The 22558-nt window shown below is 45.5% G+C and overlaps 1 protein-coding gene across 3 annotated transcripts in view; it reads left to right on the top strand.

The window, feature by feature from the left end:
* The window catches only part of LOC147637635 (uncharacterized), a 99933-nt gene extending 78236 nt beyond the window's left edge, over window positions 1-21697 (top strand). Inside the window, exons 8-11 of one of the 3 annotated variants that reach the window (XM_086799459.1) lie at window positions 4932-5010; window positions 5125-5216; window positions 5353-5496; window positions 21270-21697. In XM_086799459.1, coding sequence (XP_086655585.1) covers window positions 4932-5010; window positions 5125-5216; window positions 5353-5496; window positions 21270-21413 — 459 coding nt within the window. In that variant the 3' untranslated portion in view covers window positions 21414-21697. Of the gene's footprint in view, window positions 1-4931; window positions 5011-5124; window positions 5217-5352; window positions 5497-21269 lie in introns of those variants that run through there. The other 2 variants (XM_086799457.1, XM_086799460.1) reach the window with 2 other exon arrangements.
* Window positions 21698-22558: the final 861 nt, after the last annotated feature.

The raw sequence follows: 22558 nt of genomic DNA, 5'->3' as shown, positions 1-22558 counted from the left end.
TAGGAATTTAACCTCGCTACTACAGAGGAGACATGACCCATCTTGTTAGCCTCTTAGTTGTGGGCAAAGACATCCTTGTAAGATTGGAAGAAGGTGGTGTCTTGCTCAAGTAGGGTTGGGTGGTCCCATAGAATGAGTCGTGGCTCCTCTAGACTACCGAGGTTGAATTCCTAAACAGAGTCATGGCAAGAGGGAAGGGAAAGGGGTTCTACTATCTCAGCTGCTTTGTAGAGGAAAGTGGGATTGTGAGCCGGTTGTTCATAAATTGGAAAAGTGTCGTATCAGTCTTCCATGCAAGACTTAGGACACTCCCCCAGGGGGATGGTTGGTTCTTCCAAGGGCACTTGTGTAGATTCTTTGTGCTGGGGCATTGGGAGATTGGTCGGACCTGTTGGGTTCGTGTCGACCTTATTTCAGAGGGATTTGACCACCCTGTGCCCTCTGTGCCGGCCCGTGACAGGTTCCCCTGGACCTACTACTGCCTCATAGTGCTCTGATTGAGAGTTGGAGTCACTTGGGACCTCCGTTATGTCCACCATGTAGGATGTCAGGCCTTTTGCCTCGCTTGGAGCCAATCAAGTAGTTCTAACTCATCGCCTAGGGAATAGGGAACAAGGCCGCCTTTAGACATGGGCCATGACGTGGTCAATTGGGGGTGGGAGTCTGATGAAGTTTGGGCTACTATGGCACCATGGATCCCTTGGTCCAGAGCCTCTTCTAATTTCAGCTCCTATGGTCCGTACTCTTGTGCTCCTCCCCAGTCACGTAGTACTTCTATACTTCTAAGCCATGGTTGACAATGAGTAGGCCCCTCTGACTTCGGGAAGCTGGATCACCACAAAGTTGAGCAAGAATGGGATTCCCTAGATTACTACAGTGATGCCTTCCATGAGGCCTATGGGGGTCACCTCCTACTGGTCGACCATTCGTGACACAGAAATTGGCTAGTCTCGTTACGTGGAGACCCATTGCATGGAGTGTGAATTCTGGCATTAGGTTTACGAGAACGTGTATTGGTCATACAGTGGACACAGAGATAAGAAGTGAGCTAACAGGATTCCAAGTTTCAAGTGTCCCACCGGGCGTGCCAAATTATTAGTGTACTTGTAGTAGGGTTGGTTGCCCAGCACACTAAAGTGGTGATTCTTCCCTGGACAATATGTCTGGAGTCCTCAATACTCACGGTAGAGTGCACATGAACCGTCAGATTAGAATACAAGCATAGCACAATGACAAGAATGACAAAAATATTGTAAACAACAGTCGCATTACTCCAAGGCATTGTTACATGCCCTTTAGTGTACCGTGCACACCCAGCAGTTGTCACAGTGAGTAGGATGACACAATTAACGATGACAAGTGACTAGAGCACTCAATGAATAGACTGGATCATGGTTAGTTAGTACGAAAGGTACGATATGGTACGGTACGATAAAATACGGTACTAATTGGTACCTTAAAATTTTTTGAGGTACGGTACGATATTAGTACGTTTAAAAAAAAAAAAACTTCCTAAACTTAAAAATTGTAGACAAGAAGTTACAAAATAGTAGAACCATGAACATAATGTCATCATGCCATTAGAGTACAAAATTGCTACAAAAGGATAGGCCAAAAACTCATGGCATGGGCGACCGCCAACATGCGTACATACATGATACAGTATACTACATACTACAATACATCATCGATGGGCTAGAAGGAGATAGATGCCCAATGCCTAGAGAGCTATAACATATCAAAAGTCTACATCATCACCAACATCTGCATGATCATCAACATGATCACTACTAGAGTGTCCATCAAGAGAGTTCTCTGAAGAGGACTCTTCGAAGGTGGACGAGACACTCTGGGGATCATTCTCGCTAAGTAGGTTGCCATCATCATCAAACAAGGGCTCTCTAGGCAGTGGGGTATCATCATGAGGGGGCAATGGAAGCTCACTATAGAGCTCCATGAAGATTGCCTCCTCCTCCTCATCAGGCAATATGATCGCTTGCCTAATATGGCAATGGCAAGTGCACATGCTCCTGACAAACAGCTTCGGAGCTTCCTATAGGCTGCAAAGGGCGATGAATGGCTCTCTAGAAGAGTGAAATTGCTCCACGCAACAACAACAACAACAACAACACCACCACCAAAAAAAATAAAAAATAAAAAATAAAAAAAATAAAATAAAAAATCTCGTACGGCATCGTACGAATCCGTACGGTACCGTACCGTACGGCAGGTACGTACGATTTCAGTCGTACGATGTACGGAACTAACCCTGGACTGGATGAACCGGACTAGATGGGAAGTGTAAGCCCAGCAGAGCGTGCCATGACAAACTCAACCACGTGTCCAAGAGATAGAGATATAGAGGGAGGGGAGAGAGAGAAGGAAATAGGGATTTTGCACAGTACACCACATTGAGCGGGGAACAGGCCCCGTCGTCTTTCAGGAATTTATTCAGGAACAATCCACGGGTACACTGGCCAGGATCAATACAATCAATGAATACAAAACAAACAGATATGCCGATGTAGGATATATCTAGTTGTTTTGTATTCAGGATCAATACAATCCAAGTCGATGTCGATGTCGAGGCATGAGATCTTTGGTGCCGAGCACACCACGGGGTTGACCCACAAGTAACTCTCACCGGGCTAGTACCAAATCCAATATCCAAATCCAAGTCCGATGAATCCAAATCCAATATCCAAATCCAAGTTCGATGAATCCAAATCAAAATCCAAGTCTGATGCCAAATCCAAGTCCAAGCTGTATGTCTGAGTTCCATGTTCATGTCAAGTTCCATGCCCAAGCTCTATATCCAAGTTCTCCATGTCTATGCTCCATGTTCAAGCTCTATGCTCCATGTTCAAGCTCTATGTTCCATATCCAAGCTCTATGTCCACGGTGGAAAAGCTCTTCCTGGCAAGAAAACTGATATAAAACCTGATTTAATGGTTTTTGGGCAATAAAAACATCCAAAAAGCAGTTTTTAGGTTTTTTGGAGAAATTTTAGGGTTTTTGAAATTTCTGTCCATACAGCTCCATACATGCGTCCATATCGCCCATGCATATGCCCATATGAGTCTAGGGATGACTGTACATCTGAAAAGCAAGTTGGAGAAAGTGTTGATTGCGAAGAAGAAGCTCTCCATGATCATAATGATGCCCACACACACTCCACGATCTCCTTCAATCTTCAATGATCTTGTTCATGGTACTACAAGAGAAGTCCAATCTTTTTTATACTTGTAAGAGACCCTGCTTTTTGCCAAAAAGCCTTCATGCGTTTGCTTTTCTCTTTTTGCCTTTGCTTTTGCTCTTTTTACTTTTATTAATAAAATATTACTCAATTTTTGGTGCTTTGCTTTTTTGGCTTTAAGGCCTTAGAGTTGCTTTTTGAGAAAGCGCCTTTTAGCTTTTTGGTCCGGCTCAGTCTCCTCTTTCCAATGGTGCCCTTGGCTTGCAGTCAACCCTGATTGACTTTTTCTTTTTCCTTCTTTTTGACCAATAATGGTGCTTTTTCTTAATCAAACCGTATGGACCCTGCCCCCATGTCTTCTTCCACCTATCTGGTGTCCGGGCATGGATTTCATCATGTGAAATAGAGCTAGGAGGGTGAAATAGTTACAAGAAGGTTAAGGATTAAGGATGTGGGATGAAGGATGTCCTCAAGGATGAGCTGAGGGCCTGTAGGATGTCCTCGAGGATGAGCTGAGGGCCATTTAAATGATGCTTGCAAGGCATGCTGGAGTCGGTGGCATCTCCTATCTATGGTAGATGCTCTTCGGAGTGATAGGCCTTTGGTGGAATCTCCTATCTCTGGTAGATGCATCTACCATGGGAGTGACGAGAATAAGCTAAACCAAGGACAAGCCAATGAAGAGAAAAAAGCACAAAAAACTGCTCAACCAAGGACAAGCCAATGAAGAGAGAGAAGACAAGAAAAAGGATAAGCTGCTACCTGGAGTCACAAGGAGCTCAGTGCAGCACTCACAGCTCAAAGGCAGAAAATGCCCTAGGGGTTGAGAAAGGGGAAGGAAATGCAACCCTGCATGCATATTGAAGGTCTTTGTGCTTGTAGTCAGCCAGCTGCCAAATGGCTTTGAATGGAGTTGAGAAAAGGAAGTTGTTGAACAACCTTTTAGGGAATCGAAGGGAGTCATAGTGCATGCAATCGGCCAGCTCCCAGTAGGTGGCAAGAAGGAGAAGCCAGGTGTGAGGCATACTAATGGCGCATAGTGCCAGCTGGCAGTATCCTAAGCACTACTACAAAACGTGAGTCATCAATATGATCACTAGAGAATTCCCAAACAGCTGAGTTAACTAAATATCCAAACACTCGACATGTTTTAAGGTGAACTAAAGTTGTATGGTTAAGGTTCAATTAAAATTTAAACCTAGAAGAAATACAAGTTAAACATAAGTTAAGCTAGCTTAAATTAGACTAGTGAATACAAGATAAATATTTCTTAGGAGAATTGAGACATGTAAAGTATATGCGAGAAAACTAATGTTCACTACCACATGTGAAGAATAGATGTGGCAAAGTAAGAGGTTAAGGAACTAAAGTTTATTTACCATCATTCGTAAGTAGACAAGTGAAAATAAAGTACAAGTGAGCAAATATAAAATGAATGGATAAGTGTGGGGAATATACATGTAGTAGAGTAGTGTGTGTACTCGTGCGCGTGTGCGCGCTCGCGCGCGCGTGTGTGACTGTGCATGCATGCATGGGTGGGTTGGATTTTTTGTGCACATTCCACAAACAGAGCTTATTGCTCGACTCTATGGTTTATTCAACAGTTCACGCAGGCAATGTCATAGTTGCTATTGCAATATGGAGGACAGTCACGCTTCACGATCTGTATATTTTACATTCTACTTCAATGCGAGGTTTGAAGATAATGTTACTTTGTTGATCAATACTTTTTCAGAATCATAAGAGGCGTCTCTGGGAATGGGTAACAGCTGGGTTTCTACTCAGTATGCTCGGGTTTTTTGTCGAATGGTTGGGTCCGTGCCCCCTTCCCCCCACTCCTTTCTCCCAAAAGAAAAAAAACATACACCACAAAAAAAAACAGTAAAGTTGGATTTTCCTAAACTTCGAGATTTTTATTGCTTGCCCAGGATTGCCTCTGAACAAGCCTCTCTACACTCTCAGCTACGTCTGCATCACAGCAGGCACAGCTGGATTGTTATTTAGTTTTATATATGTTCTGGTGAGCTGTTTTGATCTGTTCTTCCATCATTTTTTACGAACATTTAGCCCTAGTGAAGTTTCAAAACACCCTGCTTAAGTATATGGGTGGTTCAGTCACTGCCAAGTATTCTCAGGCTTATTCATCTGTTGTGCAGGTGGATATGTGGGACTGCAAAAAACCCTTCATTTGCTTAGAATGGATGGGCATGAATGCATTGCTTATATTTGTTCTTGGAGCCAGCGAAATCTTTCCAGCTTTTATCCAAGGGTTTTACTGGAGGTCACCACAGAACAACATGGTTCTCCATCCCCACTAGCTCAGTACTTTCATACTTTATTTCATGTTCATTTTGTCCTTTTTTTTTCTGGACATCCAGAAGACATTGACAGTTGTACATTGATTTGTCTCATAGGTCGAGTTCGGCCTCTAGTAGACGTTAATACAGCTTCTTTCTTTCTTCCTCTCTCTCTCTCTCTCTCTCTCTCTCTCTCTCTCATGAGCTCGTTTTAGGGTTTCTGGCTGCGTTTTAGGGTTTTTGTGTGCGTTCTACGGTTTCGCCTGCACTTTAGGGTTTTGATCTGCACTTTAGGGTTCCTGAACCATGGCTGCCCCTGTGTTTTAAGGTTTCTACGTGCATTTTAGGGTTTTGCTGCAATTTAGGGTTTCTTTTTCGTCTTTTTAGGGCTCAACTCCCCTCTCAGCTCTCTCTCTCTCTCTCTCTCTCCCAGAGACATGTGCTTTCTTTACTGCTGAGATGGTAAGGAAAGCTATTGACAGGATGAGGATTGGGAGAGCATATGATCATGATGGTTTGGTAGCAGAGCACTTTATTCATGCCAGAGATATGCTTGCAGAGCTTATTGCTATGATGTTTAACTGAGCCATGTGTGAGGGTTTTCCTGAGACTTGGAATATGTCCACGATTGTGCCTATCTTCAAGTCAGGGGATCCCATGCTTTGTGGGAATTATCGTACCATCATGATTGGTCACACATTGGCTAGATTATATGCATCTATTCTTGAGCAAGAGTTGAGTAGATGGGCAGAGAGAGAGGGCATACGTGCATCAGGGCAGGCAAGGTTCAGGAGAGGTTTCTCCACTCTTGACCATATCTTGACACTCAGAGCTATTATTGAGGAGGGCTGATTATATGGCAGGAGGATTTATTGTTGCTTTGTGGATTTCCGCAAAGCTTTTGACACAGTACCGAGAGCCAAACTGATTCACAGACTACAAGAGATGGGAGTGCCCACAGAGCTGATTTGGGGAATCATGGCTTTATACAGGACAGTTGTGGGGTAGGTACGTACTACTCAGGGTATATCTGAGATGGTTCACTCCACTATTGGGGTGAAACAGGGCTGCCCCCTTTCTCCCACCTTATTTGGGATGTACGTGGATGAGGTTTCAAACTATGTAGAGCGGGAGGGTGACAGAGGAGCACAGCTAGCAGGGACATGGATTCCGCTGTTATTGTATGCTGATGATATTGTGCTGATCTCAGATTCTCCAGAGGGGATGCAGCGTCATTTGGATGCATTGCACACATTTGCACAGGATAGTGGATTGTCTGTTAACCTTGGTAAAACCAAGGTGATGGTGTTTAACACCACAGCACAGTGGGTTAGGAGGTCAATACCCACCTTTACATATGGTCAGGAGACAGTGGAGTATACAGATGCATATACTTACCTTGGTGTGGTTTTCAGTGGCCCACTATTTTCCTTGAGGAGAGCAGCGGAGACCAGATTGACCAGAGCTTATGCAGCATTGGGGAGACTAGAGAGGATGTGTTCGCAGGTTCAGTTTCAGGAACCTCAAACAAAGCTCTGGCTCTTTGACACTTTGGTCACTTCAACCATGCTGTATGGAGTGGAGATATGGGGACCCTCAGTAGATCACCACAGCCGAGCTGGTAGCACTGATGGATGGAGACATATGGAGAGGCCCTTGGTTTCTATGATTTCCCGGATGATTAGGGCCAAGGCCTCCGTACCACATGATATTATCCGTGCAGAGATGGCTGCCCCCCCATTGGTAGTAGAGGCACTCACTCGATTAGTCTCCTTTATACATAGCACTTGGGCTCTCCCTAGAGACAGATATTATCCCTGGAGTCTTCACGACAGTTGGCATCACAGGGAGACGGATCATGTTGGTATGCACAGATGACAGCTTGGTTCCAGTTGCATGGCTTTAGTATGGAAAGGCTACCTCCATTTCAGTACTCCCTGGATGCACCCTCCCTCTCTCTCACATTGGCAGAGATTACCAGACTTATCAGGCAGGACTTGATTCAGCTGGACACTAGGAGGACATGGATACAGCCGACACAGGAGCTTGGTACGAAGATGGCTTTCTATAGAGATCATCTTCTCCAGCTCACGCAAGATGGGTTTGTGATTAGACCCAGCTACATGGATACTCATCTTTCTCATGGGGTACGGTGTGCTATTGGTCAGATGCGCACATCCTCACACCAGCTAGAGATTGAGACTGGCAGATTCAGAGGAGTACCAGCTGAGGCCAGGATTTGTCAGCTGTGCCAGATGGAGCCAAAGACAGAGTTACATTACATATGTCACTCTCCAGTATATTATGAGATACGAGGCCGTTTTCACTGCCTTTTTAGAGAGGGTTTCGGACCACTTTTTAGAGTCATGAGATACCAGGATCAGAGATGCCTCGGATTATACTTGTTGGAGCTTCGTAGACATAGAGAGGGTCTCTTGAGAGGGAGGGGATCAAAGAGGGAGAGACACCTACAGAGGCAGATTACAGACTTCTTTCGACCAGAGATTGAGCAGTCAGGCCAGCAGGCATTGCAGCTAGCCCCAGAGTATAGCCGCACTAGAGGTACACTGATTGATTGGGCTATAGAGCTGGGGCGGTCCAGGCGTCCCAAGATGAGAGGCCCATCTCGACACCGGCGGAGACTACAACAGAGGATCAGGACCATACTAGCACGGCATGGGAGACGTCCAGTCAGAGTACTCACCATGGAGGACATTGAGGATATCCGCCATTGACCGATGAGAGACTTCTTTGGATAGTGATGTGTATGATGCTTACCTTTGTTGCTGGAGTTTTCCTCCCAGTGGTTATCCATTAGGAGTTCCTAGTACCGTACTTTTCCTCATAGTTATTTCAGTTTCAGTTAGTTGTTTTTAGCTTTTCTTACATAGACATTGTATCAGATCCACCAACTTTTTGGTCTCATAGGTCATTTTGGCCTTCTGAAGACGTTAATATATCATTTCATTTCTCTCTCTCTCTCTCTCTCCCCCCTTTTCTATGGCTCTCTCACGAGGATACCAACTGGGTTATCCGGTTAGATCTTCTCAGCCTCTACACCCATTGCACATGAATCACACCTCCGGAGCTCCCAACGAAGATGCACTTCTACAGAGATCACTTCCTCACGCTCACTGAGGATGGATTCATCCAGCACTCGGGCTACCTGAGTGTTCACATGTCCCATGCCATGCGGATTGCGGTTGGCTAGATACGGGCTTCATCCCACCACCTCAGAGTGGAGACAGGTAGAGTTGAGCGTGTCTTCAGAGCCGGGAACCTCATATGGAGACCCAGAGAGGAGAGGATCTGCCGATTATGCCACATAGAGGTTGAGACAGAGGAGCATTACGTATGCTGCTGCCCAGTATACTATGAGATCCGCGGGAAGTTTCACTGTCTTTTTCATGAGGGATTTGGTCCACTCTCCAAGATCATTGACTTCCCAGGCCAGCGTTGCCTAGGCCTCTTCCTGCTTGAGCTTTAGCAAAGCTTTATGGAGGAGAGGATTAGGGATCTACTGGTCCGCATGTGGCCCTCCAAACTGACCCCAAAGACCCTCCGTTGTGAGGGTGTCTTGAACACATCTCACTCCTTCCATCCTTAGCTATCTGGATCGTCTCTTAGAATGTTCACGGGATGGGGGATCCCGCTTCCATCACCGAAGAGAGGGACTTCTCGAGGAGCTTCAGAGAGCTCGCGTAGGAAGCCCAATAGATCTCTTGTTGTTGTAGGAACATCACCTCTCTATAGGGCGCACCCGCAAAGGCGGGAAGATCTTTCCTGGACACAGCCATACCTTGTGGTCCCGTCTTCGGCCCTGAGGGGAACCAAGGAGAGGTAGGCGTTTCGGTCAGTGAGTAGTTGCTTCTGTCTGGATTCAGGCACCATTGTTGAAGGGAGGGCGCAATCAATTATAGTGAGGGTTGGGGAAGACCATATGGGTTTCCTCAACATTGATGCCCCCAATAGGGTGGCGGGGTGGACTGAGTTGTGGACCCAGGTGGGGCAAGCACTTCCCTAGGCAGATTTTTGGTGAATAAGTGGAGATTTTAACATGCTGGACAAGAAGAGAGGAGGCTTGGCACTTACTAGAGTTTGGCCGCACGCTAGGGAGCCTTCCCTTCTCCAGATCAGACCAGATGATACATGGACAGAACCTCTCATTGATTGACAGATTTTATGTGGATGAGTGGGCGTGCAATAGAGGTGGTTTGATTGGTGTTCTCGCAGCACCATGCTGTTGGACCATTTGCAAGTTGTCCTTCTGAAGGACACATGGAGAATAGAGCATCAGCAAAGTGTTTGCATCCCTGATTACTTGATCTAGGACCCAGAGATCGTCAGAAGAATCAAGGAGATTTGGAGGTCCTTTACTTTTAGGCTGGGAGAGGCAGCCACAACGTTCTACATAGCGCAGTGCAAGATAGACTCACGATGTTCAGAGATTAGGAGAGGAGTCTCCTCAGGGGCCTACCCTCTCTCCAGCGGCTTCAGGAGCAACACCCAAACAGGTCGTGGGTGGAGTCTCAGTTGGAGGCCACCCGCACGGAGATCCAATCGATCAAGGAGAGGAGGGTGGAATATTGGTACCATGCCAAGGCCTCCTTTTGGACTCTGGCAGGGCGTGATTTCTTTGTGACTGCTGCAAGCCCTAACCGTCACACATAGACAGGATTCGGAGGTCGAGGAGCCTAGAGGGTACCGTTGAGGCAGATCCCCCAGGTTCAGGCCATAGCTAAGGCTCTTTTAGAGATCTCCTTTCAGCAGCAGATTCCCTCTCCCGGCTGGTGGAGGTTCTCATTGAGTTGCGAGATTCACTTCGTGCCCTTCCGCCGTGGGCCAGGTGTCGAGGCAAGGATGGCTCTCATGGAAGATGGTTTCATGGCTGCCTTCAATGAGACCATGGCCTCAGGACACATGCCAAGGAGGCTCTTTGAGGGGCTGATCCACTTGATTCTGAAGGAGGATGGTGACCGTTTGGAGGTTCGTCAGTGGCGCCCCATCACCCTCTTAGGAAATGCCTACAAAATCCTTGCCAAAGCCATCAGTGGAAGCTTGCAGCCTTGTCTTCCCGAGCTGATTCATGGCACACTCTGGCTCTATCGAGAATAGGAGCATCTTGGATAATATCTTTGCCTTTTGGGAGGCAACAACTCTAGTCAAGTTTCGTAGTGAGGACATGGCAACGGTTCTACTTTTGGACTTTGAGAAGACCTATGACAGAGTCGATTGGGCTTTCTTGGAGGGTACCATGTTTAGGATGGGCTTTCCGGCTGGATGGATTAGAGGTGTCTCCGCCCTTTATTCAGAAGCTCATAGCCAGGTCCTCATCCAGGGGGCCAAGAGGGACAGGTTTCTGATTTCCAGAGATCAGTCAGACAGGGATGTCCCCTGGCCCTTGTCCTCTTCCTCTTCGTAGCTGAGGCGATGAGCAGCGTTCTGTCTGCGCAGGAGATAGGACTCCATGGTCTCCGTCTCCCCATTAGATCCCAGGAGAAGCCTCTTGACTAGGAGTTCGCAGATGACACAGCTGCCTAACAGAGGAGGGGAACCTTCAGACATTTTCCCTTGTCGTGGAGACTTTCTGCCTAGCCTCTGGAGCTCAGATCAACTAGCACAAGTCGGGCGGTTTTTGGGTGGGATCTTCAATCGTCCCAGCTTGGCGCCCAGCTGAGTCATTGCAATGGATCCCCAGGCGCCACCCCTCATCAGATACATCAGGTGTTAGGTTGGGATTGACATCGAAACCGAGCAATAGCTAGCCCCCTTTCTTTTGAGCGGAAGAAGCTTTTGTATTGGAGCATGATGGCCTGCCTCTCCCTCGCCGGCCGCGTGATCGTGTGCTCATGGCCACCATGTGGTACATCACATCTTGCTGTTCATTTTCCAAAGCATGTGTGGGTCAGGTTCTGCGACAACGACTGATCCGAAACTTTCTGTTGGCCGGGTCAGATGGTCGGTCGACTTAGGCGAAGGTGTGGCTTGGAGGGTGATCACTCAGCCGTGGACATGTGGAGGACTCCGCTTCATTGTAAAGCCCCCATAAGACCACTTGATACACAAGCTAAACACACAAGGTTAGAACATATAGAAGGGTGCAGGTAAACTCACCTCCCAACTGCGGATTCCATTAGGAATCTCCTCGAGCCAAGGGCTAAGGTTCCACTCCCCATAGGCCAAGCTAGTTAGCCTTGGCATCCCATACCACAAGAGTCTATCCTAAGGGACCTTCGGCAAGACTGCCTGTGAACCACCATGTCCATGGCAAGAGTCTGGTCCAAGCACAGAGACCATTAGCCAAACAATATGACTAAATACATCACAATAGCTCATAACTTACTTATATAGTGACTACTACCTCTATAAATAACAATCCAGCTGCTGTATATAGCCAATAACCATGGATTATCACTAAATAATGAACCCTAGCCACCTGTAATCTGCTTGTGGCCTTCTCTGAATCCTAGGGCTTCCCAACCCGGATGAGATTCGGACCTAATTCCAAGGATTAGCGTTAGGTACATAACATACTTCCCCTCCTAAGACCTTTCATCTCCCTAGGAAACAAAATCAGCGAATCTCCACTCTAAACTAGCAATTGTCTCCCAAGTCGAGTCCTCTACCACCCTGTCTTTCCACTTGATCCTATACTCAAGTATCAACTTATTCCTAAGTTTCCTCTCCCTGAAATCCAGTAAAAGATCTGGCTTATGTGGAACAAAGGACAAGTCCTCAACCTGAGGTGTAACAATGTTATCCTCAGTTCCCAGTTTCTCCTTGAGTCTACTCATATGGAAAACTAGATAAACTTTTACATTAGGAGGAAATTTTAATTTATAAGACACCTCACTAATCCTTTTGAGGATCCGATAAGGTCCATAGTACCTAGGGGACACTTCCCAACCTTTCCCATGTGTATTGTCTTAGAACTCTTGGATATCCGTAGATATACAAGCATTCCCTCGAAAAACTTCCTCAACGAATGCTTCTTATTAGCATAAAATCGTGCTCTATCCTGAGCACTTCTGATAGATTCTTATGCCTTGCATACCGGCTAAGAAACCTCTAGCTGCATCAATCTTTATAACCTTGAGTCCCGATATAGTTACCGGAGATCTAGGTCGATAATCATACATTAGCATCAATGGACTGTAACTAGTATCAGATGCTTAGAGGCAAACTTGACCATTGGGATGTACCTCTCCCAATCAGAAAGGACTAGTCAAATTCGAAGAATCCTTCACTCAATTTTTAAGAGAGATAGTGAATCCCAAGAATGCCCGAAGTTTCCTCGCTGTCTGAGGAACCGGCCAATCCAACACCTTTTGGATCCACTCAAGGTCAATGCGCATGCCATCATGAGAAATCCGATGATCTAGGTATGTGAGCTCCTTACGAAAAGAACTCACACTTAGAGAGTTTAGCATACAATTGTTCCTGTCATGCTCTTGGAGGGTATGACTATAAACTAAAATATCATCGAAGAATACTGCAACGCATTTTTCCAAATAATCACCAAAGAGACCATTCATCATTAACTGAAAAGTAGTGGGAGCATTCATGAGCCCAAAAGGTAGGATGAGAAACTTGTTATGGCCATATCGCAAATGGAACCCTTTCTTGAAGACATCCTCCTCGGATATACGTATGGTGATAGCCACTATGAAGGTCAATCTTTGTAAAATTGACAGCACCTTGCAACCTATCTATCAAATTATCCGCTCTGGGAAGAGGATACCTATTATTTATCGTAACCTTATTCATTTTTTATAATTCACACACATTCGCCAAGTACGGTCTTTCTTGTGCTTCAAAAGCACTGGAGCTCCCTAGGAAGATTTACTTCTGTGTATTTGCCCCATCCGAAGATACTCTGAAAATTGTCGGGCAATCTCATTCTCTTGCAGTTGGCTCATCCTGTAAGGTTCTATACTCACAAGCTGAGACCTTGGAAGCAAATCAATCTTATGATCCATTGACCTATTGGGTGGCAGCCCATAAGGCAATTTAGCAAGAAAGACATCAAAAAAATCCACCTTAATGTCCTCTAAAGCTTGTGTCTCCCAAGCATCCAACTTAACTGTATTTAAATTGCAATTAACATTAGATGAAAGGGGATCAAGAACACATTGATACACCTGATAATCTGAATTTCCAATAATATTATGAAATTTCTACTGAATTTACAAAAGTAGAGGGTGGGACTGCAAAATCGGAAGACCCTTCATAACAAAGGACAAAGTATGACCCTTCCAATTTACATGAACATCATGGCTATAAAACCATTCCTTTCGTAGAATAACGTCAACCTTATCCAAATTCATAATCAAGAAATTTAGGGCCTTTTTATAATCTTGGATGGAGATCAGCAATTGAGAGACTCACCGGTCCCAAATCTGTCCATGCCCTGCCACCAAGTTCACACGGTAAACATGATCACTTGGTTGCATCTCCACTCTCAACTTACGCACAAGTTTGGCATTAACAAAGTTGTGATTACTACCAGGGTTAAAAAGGATGTGCACAATCTTCCCCAATACTAATCCATACATCCGTATAAGATCATTGGGGCCAAAGACTGACATGTTGAAGTTTCACACCATGCAAGTACTATGATCTAGAATTGTAGTATCAATGGAAGAGTTTCTAGGGTTATGTTGTACTTAAGTCACATGAGTTGCCTTGGGTGCTTTCTTTGCCTATGGACAATTTTCTCTCATATGGCCCTTCTGGCCACAAATGAAACACCCACAATCTCGGAAAGTTCAGAGATCTTGGTGGGTTTTCTTCTCTTCCTTCGGACTGGAATCACCCGAAGCTAACCTAAACTTACGTTTACATTGGGAACCTTGCTCGAAACTGCCTGGATTGTGAGATTTTTTAGAAACTTGTTTTTAATTCTAGCTGTCCATGGTCTCCTCATAAGTTCTACCATACTTGATGGCATCCTCAAGCGTCCTACCATGATTATTTCTCTCCTGGAGTTTGTGATCTTGGACAAGCCCACGGATAAAGAATCCAGAGAGTAGTAGCATCCATGTGCCGTGCTCGAGACTGCAATTCCCTAAACCTTTGTAGATACGTGTCAAAAGACATGTTTGGGATTGCCCGAAGGCTCAGCAAATTTGGCAGCGGATTCTCCGCATCTTCTATATGGAAAGGTCATCGATCCCGATCATTGCATGGGGCACTGTCGCTTGGGCCATAGAGGCTGGAGTGGTCAAGGCTTATGAGAAGGATGGGGGAGGGCTAGGCCTTCAGGTCTCTCACCATCGTATTGCAACAGTAACAGTCACAGCCCCACCTACACATGACTGGCGACCAAGCTCATGCCAGAGATGGGAGATTTGCAGTAGCATAGCAGCTTGACGCATTTGGTGTGCTAGATGCAGTGAGGCCATCTAGGGTACCCACACTCCGCCGGCAAAGACCATCAGGAGCATATGGCTTGATATCATTCACCCCCTCCGCGGTCAGTGGGGGAAGTTACAGGGAGGTTTTGACCGCATGCGGAAGCAGCGGGAAGCTTTGTTGAGACTTTGGAGGCTTGGCCCTTTCCTCACAGATAGAGGCGGTGACCCCATTTGGCATTACAGACCACCTGTGTGGTTGTTCCCCCCTCCCTCCCCCTGAATGAGATAGCTTTCTCCTCTCAGAGCGGCCAGCCGCAGGAGAAGCGTCTCTTCCCCCTTATGATCATGTGATTCCCGCCCTTAAATGAGGCGAGTCTGTATTTAGCCCTTCATGGTTGTATCTAGCCCTCTGCGGTTGTTTTTTCTTTAACTAATAGAAGGATCTTTTTTCCGGGAAAAAAAAACTTGGCCACAACATCAAACTCATCCTCTGCGTGGAGGAACTCTTCGCGAAACTGCACCTCAAAATCTACCCAAGTAATGAGATTATCCCTCAGTTCTCTCCACCAGGTAAGAGACTTCCCCTTCAGGGGGCCCCTCACCATCTGGATCTTCCGGGCGTCTGGGAAAGGGGTGAAACTCGAGGTACATATTCTACTGGTTGAGTCTACAACCTCCTATGCCATCTAGTTCTTCTAGCCCACAAAAGTGTCCGGCGTGAAAGAAGGTGCGACTGCAACTATACCCCTGGAGTAGAGGCTGATCCAAGCACTGCCCTTTGTAGGAGTATCACCAGGTTTCGCAACTACCGCATATCAGCCTATAAGTCGGCCCGGAGTTTGGCCGTTTGCTCCTCAAAGTAAGATTCTTCCACTCTTTCAACCTCCTCCTGCTCAACCTCAATGGGCTCCCCCTCGGGTTGAGGGTTCTCCTCATGGTCCAATAGGTCGCCATTAAAGAAAAGTTTAGGCTCCATGGAGATAGAAAAGAAAATAAAAAGGGCGGTGCTGCAAGAAAACTGTGTACCGATTCTGAATTTCAGCAATTAAAGAGATGAAAACACGCAAGGAAAGACGAGAAAATACGCCGAAACCACCCACTTACCGATACTCCACGCATGAGAGATGGAAACCATTTTGTGAAGCCTCACAATAGACCGTTTCCAAGGTTTCGTCACGTCCAGAGAAGGTAAGATGAGTAAAACACCCCGACCATGTTTTTATAGAGATGGAAACCATTTTGTGAAGCCTCACAACAGACCGTTTCCAAGGTTTCGTCACGTCCAGAGAAGGTAAGATGAGTAAAACACCCCCAGATCATGTTTTCATAGATGAAAAGAAACACCCATGTGCTTTCCCACTCTAAATAATAGGCCTTTTAAAAAAGGCTAGAAGGTACCAGGCTTGCCCCCCTTACACTTTTTTTTAAAAAAAGATGGGCTTTTAGTGATTTAACAAGCCCACTTGCTTTATTTAAAAAAAAAAACATGTCTTGCCAACATTAGCACTGCCCGAATTAATGTTTGCTTTCTACAGCCTGTCTGTACGGTTGCCCATACCGAGTATGGCTGCACGCCACCATACCCTTCCACCCCTTGCTCACTGCGGACTTGCTACATGTGCTGCCTACAATCTTGCAGGCCTTACAATCTTGCAGGCCTACTGCTTCATTTGTACCATGCATTGTACGACCAGTAGTACAGCTACCCATAGTCCTCACCATCTTGTACGGCCAGCAAGTCTCCCAACAAGACTTCTCACCTGGGTCTTTGGCGGAAGCTGTCTGAAAAGTGGCCAATCTCCGAGAGAGTGCGTTGGACCCATGCTCATAGCTCCCCAAGATATGTGCGGGTGAGCATCCATCATGTGGCCATTGGGTACCCGAGCCACAGGGTTCCATGAAGGCGCTCCTCTGTTGAAATTGGAAAGGATTGTTGAAGGGCCGGCCTGAGATGGTCCCAAGCTCGAAGGAGGCTGCCTGCAAATCTGTCCTCGAATGCGGGGTTAAAACCATGGATCCGCATCTCTCTAAAGATCCATCTCGGACTTTGGGACCAAGGACCACCGAGAACGGGGGTACGGGCTGACATCCGGGCTAAGAGAAAATCCTTCCAGGGTTCACCACCCCAAAGAAGTCCACGAACGATCAGCTTGCCTAGCATGGCTCGACTATGGATTCATGCCTCGGGAGTCTAGGGACTGCCAAGTGATGGGGTCTAAGCTGAGATCCGGTCAATCAGAAAAGCAATCCAAGGCTCCCCACCAAGTAGAAGGCCTCTGACGATCAACTTGCAAGGCAGGGCTCCACTCTGCACAGTTGGGTCAATGATTGTTATGTCTTAACACTAATCCTCGAGATTAGGTCCTAATCTGGTCAGGGTTGGGAAGCCCTAGGATTCGGGGAAGGCCACAAGCAAGTTACAAGTGGCTAGGGTTCATCATTAGTGATAATCCATGGTTACTGGCTATTTATAGCTGGATTGTTATTTATAGCAGCAGTAGGCAGGGAGAGACTCAACCTCAACATCGACTCTTCCATCCCCCATAAGTGGCTTGCCCAAATCCTGGACCCCTCTCCCCCGCAGTGGTAGGAGACATGACATACCTTTGGCAAGCATATAAAGCATGGCATGAAAGAGCCAGAAAGGTGTTGTGCTAGTTGTATGTCAGTGTGAAACTCTATGATTGTGTATATACAGGATGCACAAATGCCTAAGGAGGCTTGGGACACCTTAGTGAAGATGCACAGTACAAATACCTCAAGCGTCGAAAGATGCAGCTAAAACAAGAACTGCAGAATGTGGCTCAGAGGGAAGCTAAGTATAAATGATTACTCAGTGAAGGTGAAAGGGCTTGTAGATGCCCGTGCTTTGATTGGATCACGAGTAGATGACAATGAAATGGTATCGATGACCTTGAATGGCCTTGGCAAAGAATATAGTGAGTTTCAGACCTCCATTGGAGTTTGAGAAAACTTTCCCGATTTTCAGGAACCGATTGCTCTCCTCATCCATGAGGAAATGAATATTGGGAGAGGTTCATCCTCTGGAAATTCACATGAGTAGGCCTTCTACTTAGAAATTGGTAGATGTAGAGACAAATTGTCATCTAGAGAATGCGGTGGTAGTCGTTTTAGAAACAAAAATCATGGGTAGTAACAACAGGAATCTAATGTACAAACAAGTGAAAGAGGCCACTCTAGAGGCAAGGGGAGCGAAAGAGACTGAGGTGGTTGGCAAAGAAATTAAAACGCAAATAGCATGGAGTGCTATTATTGTGGCAAACTAGGGCACATTGCAAAGAACTGCGATAAAAAGAGCAAAATGATATCAAAAGTGGAAACTTACAACAAGGTAACTATGCATCAACAAGTAAAGAGGGTGATGTGACAGAAGTAAGCAGATGTTTGTGCTGCAGCACATGCGGAGTTCCATGATAGGATGTGTGCCAAGATTGGGAGATATTTGATATGTGGATTCTGGTGCCTCTAACCATATGACCGATCATCGTGAGTGGTTTAGAGATATGCAAAAAATGGAAAATCCAAGATATGTGGAACACGTGATGATATTGTGCACCCCATTGTGCATGTTGGTAAAGGTTGATGATATGCACAAAGAATGTGAAGCTTGGTAAGCAGACCAAACATGTGTGAGGGTATGAAAAGCACGTAAGTGCAAGGCCATTAAAGATGTTAAAATACATTTTGATGTACGGGGAGCCTCATGGGAAAGATTCACGCTCTCCTTCTATGGAAGGGACCATTTGACAGGGGATGACTTCTAGAAGAGGCCTAACTCTTTATCTTACTCTTGGCATAACCGCAGATGCGGGGATGTATCTTGGCACAATTGGATAAGTTTTATGTGGATGATTGGATCCTGTATAGAGTAGCCACAAGTTACTGAGGCTTGAATGAGAGTCCTCTCGAGAGCTAGCAAAGTAGGGGATTGGTCGGGTATGGTATGCTAGGGTCACCAATTGGTGGCTCCAAATGGATTGCACCCCCCCCCCCCCCCCCCTCTCCACCTCACCCATTAGGATACTAACCGGATCTTCCCTATCCGAGAATCACATAACTATCAGGTATCTCTGCACACTCATGATAAATAACCTAAGAGAATTTTCCTATTAGAACGGTGTTCAATCGAGAACACCACTGATATAAGACACCGAGACCATGTTCAAACCAGAACACCACCGATAAAAACCCTCCAGTGCAAGTCAATATTTGTCAATGCAAATCCATGCAATGACTACAAACCATCCGCCTTTTTCTAGGGTTAAGTGCTCCTACAGTTATACTTTCAAATTCTAAAGTCTCAGGGAAACCCTGTCTGTTGAAACCCGCACTAAACAGAACCTAGTTGTCGCAAGGAATCCTATGCTTAGCATCATCGTAGGCAAATTTGACCAAATCATATGGTCTCCTGGTGCCGAATGCGCACATCATTCCACCAAAATATGATATATCCTCTTTGCCACCTGATAGACCGAGGACAATCGTCATGAGCAGGAACTCAACCCAGTCATAAATAATTGTCTGGTCATAAATAGCTTGTATACTTGGTATTATTAACCATGAGCAGAAACTCAACCCAGTCATACATAATTGTGCGGTCATAAATAGCTCGTATACTTGGTATTATTAACCATGAGCCTTAGCCGCCTGTATCATCCTGCTTTCCCTAATCTCCGGTCTCCTGTAGCCTGCCTGGTCAGGCCACTAATCCCGAGGATTAGCATTAGGTACGTAACAGCCATGTAGTCCTTGTCACGTTTAGCATCTTTGTTGTGTAGTCTAACGTCATTATAGCAGTGAGGATAGTGACAAAGATGGAAACCCCCACACTCATGCTATGAAGATGTAGATAGTGTTACTGGATCTTACTACCAGTTTCTATTGATCCCATTGGCATAGTGCCAGAATGTCTTATCATCAGCTGTTCAACCTTTGGCTAGTCTCTCCTGCTGGCAAATACAATGGCCTGTAAGTCTGCAAAAATTCCACAACAGCAGCATTCCTGGCCTATTGTTAAGGTATCATGTCCCATGCATGCCCGTGCCATGGCTAATCTCTAGCATGAATGGTCTTAATCCCTGACTAATCATTAGCAGTTAGCTCATCAGCATAAGCATCAGTACCATCATCATCAGTAGCAACATCAGCATTATCTACAGCATCATCATCATCAACATTAACATCAACAGCATCATGGGAAGGTATAGAAGGGCTGTCAGCTGGAAACCAGCACTCTGTCAGCTGGCAGCAGACCCTGTACAGCAGGCGGCTAGAAGCTAGGCAACAGGCAGTAGGTGTGGACAGGACCAGCAGTTAAGCGCAGCATTTATCAGTGCATATTGAGGGGTATTTGTCCATATAACAGGCCAACATGCTGCTGGTGGCCGACTGCATCCCAATCAAATATATAAGCATAAGACAGAATTCAGCATTCATCAAGTCATAAGCATTGGCCCACAGTAGAAGTCATGTAGAAAGGGGCCAGGGTCACCCCTATGGGGCTGACCAAGGCCTAACACATGTACAAGCATTCATAAACCTTTTTGTACCGTATTAAATATAAGAAAACCGTGACACCAAATCTCTCTTCTATCTTAATCATGTTTATAAGCATCAATTTTCTTAATCAGGCTTAGAACTGTGGATCAGTACAGCAAGGCTTCCACGCATGCAGCATATCATACAAGACTTGAACATGTATGCGATTCTCGAGATCTCAGCTTGTCATGTTAAGGGATTAAACAAGACTTGTACACGTAATGCTAATGGGTTGTACAATTCATGGCCTTTAAGAGATTCTACAAGACTTGAACATGTATGGAATTCTCCGGATCTCAGCTTGTCATGGCCAAGGCATGTGCCACATGGTAAATGCTAAGTGCAGACTCAATAATCTCGTTACTTAGTCTCTTTAGCCGAGATTCCCTACTTAAGCCCTTGGGAGTGTCCATCACTGTTTTGCTGCTGGCAACAGTGACAGCAACACCAGTTTTTAGGAGCCTATCGAGGAGTTAGTTTGGCTGCCAACATGTTCATGGATAGCAACCTCCCGAAGTCATCTCTTCTTAGATCCAGCTTTACTGTGCACGAGGATAAAAGGAGTGAGGGGATGTGTTGTAGGGGCTATCCAGGGCAGGGTTATCTATTATAGACACCCTACCCTATTCATAAGGTTGGGCTGCTCTGCGAGCAGAGTGTTGGCAGCTTTTGCTGATTCATTGGCAAAACTTCTAGTAATCCTCTTGATCTTGCAGTGCTTGGATAACAGAGTGGGAAATTAATGTATGAAATGGCCTTCAAAATATGGTGTGTAAATGACTATGCCTTCATTTTTCTTTATTGATATTCCAACTTTTGACGCTTTTTATCTTATTCTAAAGTGAGCAATATGGATTGCAGGTCTCATTTGTGGAAACGGAAATTTTCCAGCATTTAATTCACTCAAAGAAGTGGTCAAAAATGGCCTACGTATTGTTTGAGATCCTTTTTTGGTGCCTAATTTCAGGCATTTTGAAGAAACATGGCATTTTTTGGAAATTTTAAGATGTAAAAGTAAATTTGAACTTTCACAATCTCCCTACACATGAAAAGTCATGCATCCAGCATGTTAATGTAATTTCAACAAATCACAAGAAAAGTAAGGCCTTGGTGGCTTATAATCTTACTTTGAAGGGCACAAATAGGGGCCCAATGTATGTACAAAATGGATATTCATTAGATTAGTTTACGGCTCTTTGGGTTACCTTTGATATTAAGGTTTTTGTTAACTTTAATTATTGAAAGTAATTCCTAATTGAAACATTGTAACCGTGGCCACATTACCTGCAAAGAAACTACCTCTCTCTCTCTCTCTCTCTCTCTCTCTCTCTCTCTTTGTGTCAATCAATTAGCAGGTGAGTCTCTTTCTCTATCTCTCTCTCTTCGGCTTGAAAAAGGCATTTGACACTATCCTGCGATGGGAGAGAATGCAACATATAGGGGTGCCATTTAAGAATAGCAGTTGCTCAGTTATATGAGGTGGTCATATGCCAGCTTAAAACTAGATTAGCTTATCAGTTGATTTCCTCAGTACTATGGGTGTCAAGCAAGGCTGCCCACTATCTCCCACTCTCTTGGGCTTATGCATTGATTGCTTGGAAGAGCTCATACACGAGGAAACGGACCAAATTGGGTTACATGGGCTGTCCATAGGTGTCACAAAATTCCTTACAGCTTCTATTTTTCTACTGTTCATGTGTGGCATGTGGAGCTTGACATGATATACATGTATGGCTGGTGTAGCCTGACATGGTGTGTGTGTGTGTGGCATATGGAGCCTGACATGACAGTACATGTATGGCTAGTGTAGCCTGACATGATAGTACATGTGTGGCTTGTGGGACCTGACATGGTGTACATGTATGGCCATGGAGCTTGACATGATGAAAGTCTCTAGGACTAGCTATCTTGGAGATCTTGTGTATTTATGTTCTGGGAAGGTTCCGGAAGGATCATGAGCCTTGGACATTTTATCGGATACAACTTAGCAGATGGGTGTTTCTTCCAATATAATTGCACTCATGTGTGTGCATGACTTTGATTTTATCTTTGGATGCCTTGTCTTGTTTGCCTGGACAATGCTTGAGATTTTTGCCTGTGTTGTCCATGGGGCCGGGGATGCCTGGGCACCTTGCGGACGTGTATGTGCA

The sequence above is a fragment of the Cibotium barometz genome, chromosome 6, assembly GCF_041138505.1.
Source record: "Cibotium barometz isolate CiBa-2024 chromosome 6, ASM4113850v1, whole genome shotgun sequence".
NCBI lineage: Eukaryota > Viridiplantae > Streptophyta > Polypodiopsida > Cyatheales > Cibotiaceae > Cibotium > Cibotium barometz.
This window is presented reverse-complemented; position numbering and strand designations above follow the sequence as displayed.